This window comes from Pundamilia nyererei, unplaced genomic scaffold, assembly GCF_000239375.1.
Source record: "Pundamilia nyererei isolate P.nyererei 1_Seehausen unplaced genomic scaffold, PunNye1.0 scaffold00036, whole genome shotgun sequence".
In the NCBI taxonomy this organism is placed as follows: Eukaryota; Metazoa; Chordata; class Actinopteri; order Cichliformes; family Cichlidae; genus Pundamilia; species Pundamilia nyererei.
The window spans coordinates 13,076-20,103 of record NW_005187437.1 but is presented as its reverse complement, the minus strand read 5'-3'; the positions used below and the strand labels follow the sequence as shown (position 1 = coordinate 20,103).

General features: G+C 40.3%; 1 protein-coding gene across 3 annotated transcripts in view; it reads right to left on the bottom strand.

Moving 5' to 3' along the window:
• Window positions 1-973: 973 nt before the first annotated feature.
• The window catches only part of LOC102208970 (centrosomal protein of 85 kDa-like), an 18,634-nt gene continuing 12,579 nt past the window's right edge, over window positions 974-7,028 (bottom strand). For all 3 annotated transcript variants that reach the window (XM_005730168.1, XM_005730169.1, XM_005730170.1), the window contains 2 exons: window positions 4,341-4,518; window positions 974-1,359 (listed from right to left, as the gene is read on the bottom strand). In XM_005730168.1, the coding sequence (XP_005730225.1) occupies window positions 1,193-1,359; window positions 4,341-4,518 (345 nt within the window). In that variant the 3' untranslated portion in view covers window positions 974-1,192. The remainder of the gene's footprint in view (window positions 1,360-4,340; window positions 4,519-7,028) is intronic.

The following is a 7,028-nucleotide window of genomic DNA, read 5'->3' as shown; positions in this document are numbered from 1 at the left end:
GGGTGTCACTGTCTGCTGTGAAAATGGAGATTCATAAAGACCGCACATCGAAACAATCAACAGACAGTTTAATCACACACATACACACACAACAAGCTTGCACATTTGCATCTTTCCTGCCATAATCTGCCTTATTCACAAGTGCAGTATATATTTCAACAAGATCACTCAGAGAGCACGTACTAAATCTGTTTCATGATGTTTTTATTACATTATAATGATGTAGACCTATTATGGAATCGTTGTGATGTTGTAAGCCATTGTACTGAAAAAAAAAAAAGAGGTGTGTTGTACAGTTCTCTCCTCATATATATCATATACTGCTCATACGGTCTCATTTGTTTCTTTAGGGTCAACTTTGACCGTAAATGAAGATCAAGGTCAAATGCTTAGCCAGCTTAGGTACTCATGTCCCCAAAGGCCTCGTATGTTGTTGTGAAGTTTGAAAACAATCTTTAAAAATTGTGAGTGACATAAAGTTTTACTGATTTGGACATTTGATGTCACCTTTTTGTTCTTGCTTTCAATCAGCTCGAGCTGTTGGTGTCTATCATCAGATGCTAGACTGCTAACAAACAGACAAACAAATGGAACCGATCACCTACTCAGTGCTTTCAGGGGGACAATAATATTCTTTTCATACTTTAAGTGCAATACAAGAATTACTGTTATATACTTACTTAAATATTGTCCCCTTACTTTATCTCAGTGTGCAGCTTGCTTTATATTTGTATATACTCTCTTTAACACATGTTTATAATAACTCAATTACATTCAGTTCCTTCGTACGATCTCTCTTTATTGACCTGACATCAGAGAGCTCCTGCCATGTATTAAAATACAAGTTGCATCCAGCAGCAGCAACACGATTAGCTGACTGCTGGAGAAACTATACAGATGGGCCTTTGGGATCCCAGTGTCTTTCCAAGCAGCTGTTTTTCCAAATTAGCGGATCCTCAAAACTGATTTTTTAAAAGCTTATTAAACAGTTTAGGAAAACATTAACAAACATTGTCCTTGTTCATTAACATGCTCCACCTGGATACTTTTTGACAGGAAGTTTGGGGTTGTCCCATATATATGTGAGCGTGCTGTCCACTCAGCTCCAAAGGGAGATGTCAGTTACTACACAGCAATCATACAAGTATCATTTTGCATTCTTTCTCTGCGAAGTACAGAATGTGAAAAGAAGTCACTGAGAAATGCAGTCACCCATAAACTGATCGTAGCAGTCTGAGATGCTTTTCCTCAGCGCATCGATGTCTTTCCTCAGCTGGCCAACTTCCAGTAGCTTTAACCTTAACTTGTCTTCCACTGCCACCACTTTGCAGTCACTGTCCTCTGCTGAAAAGGTCAGCGCTGAACAGGGAAAACAAAGGAGAAAATGTTATGAAAAAGTCAAGGACAATATTTAGTGAGCCAGATTATGACTGCATGAAGAAATGTGAAGCAGTGCCTTGAAAAGAAAATGATTAGGGCAGAAGGCACCATACACATGTCTCTCATGCAGTGCAACTGTGCTCTATCGCATTGAGACTGTCGCTACACTCGGGGTATGACTCCATGATTAGGGCATCAGGGCACATGGAAACTTCTTTAAGACACTTATGCTTGACTGGTCACGCCCACAGCTGTGCAGAGTGTTGGGAGTCTGCATCAGTATTACGACTGAGTTGGTTTACAGTATTTAGTCCACCTGCCTGTTTAATGGGAAGCATATGTTGACTTTCTGGCTGTGACCCCTTGCCTGTGTATTGCTCATGGTTTACGTGCTGGGTGGGACCTTGCTGTGTCAAGGCCCTTTTAAATAGGACTCCGCCCAGGCTGTGCTGACCGATAGCTAGAGTGAATGGCCCAAAATTTGTGATGCACTGGCTGCCTGGCGAGTGAGTTTAGAACAATGTGTTGCTCACGATGTCACGGGTTAAACACTCAGTGCTTTGTAAAACAAAAAAAAGAAAACTCAGCTGTAAGTTGGGCGCGATGCTTGCTCGCGGTTCATGAGGTCACATGCTTGATGCAACCTTCCTATGGCGCCTAATGGAAGAGGATGGCGAGTGAGTTCTCTCCAGCCAATGCAGACAGCCTTGCGTGTTGCTCACAGAGCCATGAGTTACACGATTGGTGCTTTCTTCATGTGAGTTGGCTGTGACTCCTACTAACATATTACCAGTGCGAGTTATTGTGCTTGGTAGGTCCCTGCTGCATGCAGACATATAAGAATCATATCATTGTTGGGTTTTCCTCTTTTAGTATTATTGTAAGGTCTACCTTACAATATAAAGCACCTTGAGGCGACTGTTGTTGTGATTTGGTGCTTTATAAATAAAACTGAATTGAAATGAATTCAACTGAAAGCTACCTGTGGTCCTTACTGGTGTATTGCTCTGAAGTTTGCCACAGTGAGGTCCCATCCAGTGGCATCAACAGACAGCTGATGGTCCAGCAAGTGATAATTTATCTTATTTTATATGTTTAAACATGTTTATTGTTACATTTCTTCTCTATCGGGGGAAAGGAAAGTTAGAAATGACTATCCACTTTTATGCATAATCATTTCTAACTTTCCTATTAGTCATGTTAACAAATACATTTGTTAGCTGGAATATCTGTGGGTTTGGAAATCAGGCACAAAATATTAAACATAGGGACATCATATGTGGATTTACGTCTACTGCAAGAAAACCACTTGTGCAAACAGAAGGTGAAGAAGTTTGATTTCATGATGAGTCAAACACAGCTCTGAGTGGTTTCCACAGATTTATAATCTTTTTGTGGGGTAGGTCAGATGTGAGGAAGACAATCTTTCATAAATAACCTAAAAAGTTCAGAAGGATGATGTTGTAGTCTGGGGCTAGCATCTGTTTATATATGTAAATCTTAAAATCTGTGTGTGGGGAACACTAAGAAAAAAAAAGTTGGGTCACAGCTAGTTTTGTTCATCCAAGTTATAAATAATGATTTTGTGTTTGATAGAAAAAAAAGATATTTCAATGCCCTGAGATATGTTGTTGAAGTTCAAAGGTTTCTGATAACACAGGTCTCCAGAAAAAAGAAAAACAGAAAGAAAATCAGCTGCGTAGTACGGAAGAGGATTAAGGCCACTTTTTTTTCTTCGTTTCCAGAATTCTGAGAATCATGAGAAAAAAAAATTTCTGAGAAAAAAGTCAGAATTCTGACTTTTTTAAAAGAATTCTGGAAAAGAAGAAAAAAAAAAGACATACTCACTATCTTCTTAATCCTCTTCCGTACTTCCGTAGCATGGGATACTTTTGGTAAATTTTATGTTTTTAGGGTGTTGAATCAAAAAATGATTTCCATCTCCTCATGTTTTGCAAAAAACATTGATGCCTCTCTGAACACACTTTCGCTCTTAGAATATATATTAAATTCATGTAAGAAATCATTAGTGGATATGTTTGTTTTTTTTAACTCAAATATAGGATACCAGATTTCAGTTTAAAAAGGGAAATTGTATGCTTAATTAAACTTAAAAACATGAGTTTTGCAAGAAAACCTGACGTGATAGAATTTTAAAAACATTTTTCTTGGTTTCAGTGAGTAAAAATCTACAAGAAACAGTCAAAAAACCCTAAGCAGATTTTTGGTTGCAAACCTGTGTAATTAATCAGATAATTATAAAATTGTTTTTGCAGCTGTTTATTACCATTTATTTATTTTAAGTTAGTAAACATTAAAGTGATACGCTTTAACAACCTCACTTTACCTCAGCTGTCAATACGTTAAGTAAGAACCATCCACACGTATTTTACTCTGGAAGAGGCTGTAAAATTTTGAGTCTGATTCAGATCCATGAGTCAGTGAAACTCACTTCTGTCAGATGACACCAACAGTATCACCTCAGTATCGCTAAGCACTGTTTTTGTAGTTGTTAGCTCTTCCTTGTCGGCATTACCAAAGCTTTCTTTGAATTTGAGCTGACATTATTGAACTCTGACAGTTATTGAATAAACTCTTGTGATTTTTAGGACATTAGTGGGTATTAGCTTATAATCAGCAGCTATTGTCGTTGTTGTTGGCTCCAGACAGCTGACAACTGAAATCTTGGAATGGGATTTAAAATTAAATCAACAGCTCCGAAAATGAGTTTGAGAGCCCTATTCCAGGAATTTTACATGCGCACAAAGAAAACTGCTAACTGATTACTAGGTGACTAAAATAAAATAATTTTTTTTTTTTTTTTTTACAAATGCTACTAATCTTATTTGTATCAAAAAAATCATAAATGTCTGTATTTGTGTTCGCCCTCTAACTACAGTAGGTTACAAGTGATACATAAAGAATAAGTATAAATAAGTATAAAATGTATGCCTACATACATGTCATTCCTAGAAGCAAAGACAGGTTGGGCTCTTTCCCCTGCGCTCTCTGAGCCAAGATGCTGCAGAGACCCTGGAGGTCCAGTAGACAAAGGGACATCTCTTTCAGCAGCTGGTCCACTTCTGGAATTTCCACATGGGCTAAAGAAGACACCAGCAACCCTTCGTCCATCACCTGCTGCTTGTCAGTGAAAAAAAAAAGAAAAAAGAAAATATTTTTTAAATATCTTGGAACAACATGTTCCCATGTATCAGAAAACCCACCTCTCAGGGATCACTGCAACTTTTTCTATAATCAGTCTAGCATGAGTGCTATTTTTTTTCCTATTTAACATAAACTGACAGCTAGGGATGGGAATTAATGCCAATTTAGCGATTCTGATTTCAATAGCGATTCTCATTGGGTTCTCACTGGCTCACTTTGAAAGTAACCACAATCTTTAAGCAGCATATCAAAGAAATTACATTCATGCAAACTAACTGCATGCTGTGGGATCACAGATTTGTGTATGTTGGAGGGATTTCCCCTGTTCATTGGTCATTACTCAGAAAAGTAATGTGTTACACATATTACACAAAACACTTTTCTTGGAAGTCATGCATTACTTTTAAGAAGTACTGCACTTAATTATTTTATTACTCCCATAAGAATGTAATTTGTTATACTACTCTTCACATTACTTTTGCATTTCAAACATATTATGCAGACACACAATTTTTCTCTCAGTATTTAGGTATGAACACAAAAGCACAAATGTAATCCAAATAAAATCCAGCACAAAGAGACTACAAAGTGAAAGCCACAGTCATGTAGAATATACACGTCTGTTCATGCTTAGATGTACATCATTTAAATGTGAACAGACAAAGATGGAGCCTGCAGCACTGCTCACCGTTGCCTTTTTTACCTATTGAAATTCAGGGTCTCGCTGCTGGTTCAACATGATGGATTATCAGAACAGTTCACTCCACTATAGCTCTCCCCACTTTCCAACTGTTTCCAGACTCTCTCTCAAACCCACACAAAGACTGTTCACCATAGGGGATTCTCCAAGCAAACCTGAGCACAGTGAAAATACAGACTGGCATCTCTCTCACAGGCAAGCTGAAATATTAACTCAAGGATTGGAGGTGAGTTGCACTAACTTATTCAAGACAATGATCCAGTGAGGATTAAATAACGGCCACTCCCACTGCTCTTGCAACAGTTGTATAAAGATCGAATGGCCAGACACCCCATACTTCCGAAAGACTTCCCACAGAATACTCCAAGGGACATGGTCGAATGTCTTCTCTAAGTCCACAAAAGGCATGTAGACTGGTTGGGCAAACTCCCATTAACCCTCAAGTATCCTTGAAAGGGTAAAGAACTGGTCTAGTGTTCTGCAACCAGGACGAAAACTGTATTGTTCCTCCTGTATTCGACTAACGGATAGACTCTCTTTTTCAGCACCCTGGCATAGACTTTGCTGGGGAGGCTGAAGATTGTGATCCCCCTATAGTTGGAACAGACCCTCTGGTCCCCCTTCATGATGATGGGAACCACCAGCTGGTCTGCCAATCCAGAGGTACCGCCCCTGACAGCCCTACAACACCCGAGGGGCCCTGCCACCAAGGAATGGTAAATGGACTAGTTCTTATATAGCGCTTTTCTACTCTGAGCACTCAAAGTGTTTTACACAACTTGCCTCATTCGCCCATTCACACCCATTCGTACAAGCTATTTTTTCTATGCTCCAAGAGCTTTCCGTATAACATTCACTCGTACTCATACTCCGATGGATGCACTGGAGAGCAACTTGGGGTTAAGTATCTTGCCTAAGGATATTTGACATGCAGATGAGAGTAGAAGGGGATTTAACTACAAACCTTCCGATTAGAAAGTGACCTGCTCAACCACCTGAGCTACAGCAACAAGGAGTTGTTTAACTTCAGTGACCTTACACCAGTGATGGATGAGTCATCCCCCTCGTCCCCAGACTCTGCTTCCTCTACAGAAGATGTCCTAGTGGGATTAAGGAGGTCTTTGAAGAAGAAAGTCTTCCTCCATGTCCTCTCCGAACTCCTCCCACAACTGAATTTTTGCTTCAATTAATGCCTGAGCCACGTTCCACTTGACCTGTCTGTACCTATAGGCTGCCTCTGAAGTCCCACAGGCTAACCAAGCCCAATAGGACTTCTTCAGCCTGATGGTTTCCTTCACCTCCGGTCTCCACCATCTGGTTCGGGGGTTACCACCACGACAGGCACCAACCACCTTGCGGCCGCAGCTCAGTGCAGCAGCGTCAGCAATGAGGTGCTGAACAGGGTCCATTCGAACTCAATGTCCGCAGTCTCATGTTGACAATCCCACAGGTGGGGGCCTCTGCCAGGCGTTCCCAGCACACCCACACTATCCATTTAGGTGCCCCAGGTCTGTCGAACATCCTCTCCCGCCACCTGATACAACTTACTACAAGGTGTTGATCAGTTGACAGCTCAGCACCTTGCTTCACCCGAGTGTCCAGAACATACTTCTGCAGATCTGATGATACAATTACAAAACTGATCTTATGAACTGTGGCCTAGGGTGTCCTGGTGCCATGAGCACTTATGGACACCCTTATGTTTGAACAAGGTTTTTGTTACTGTGGTTTGCACAGAAGTCCAATAACAAAACACTGCTCGATTTCAGATCTGGCAGGCCGC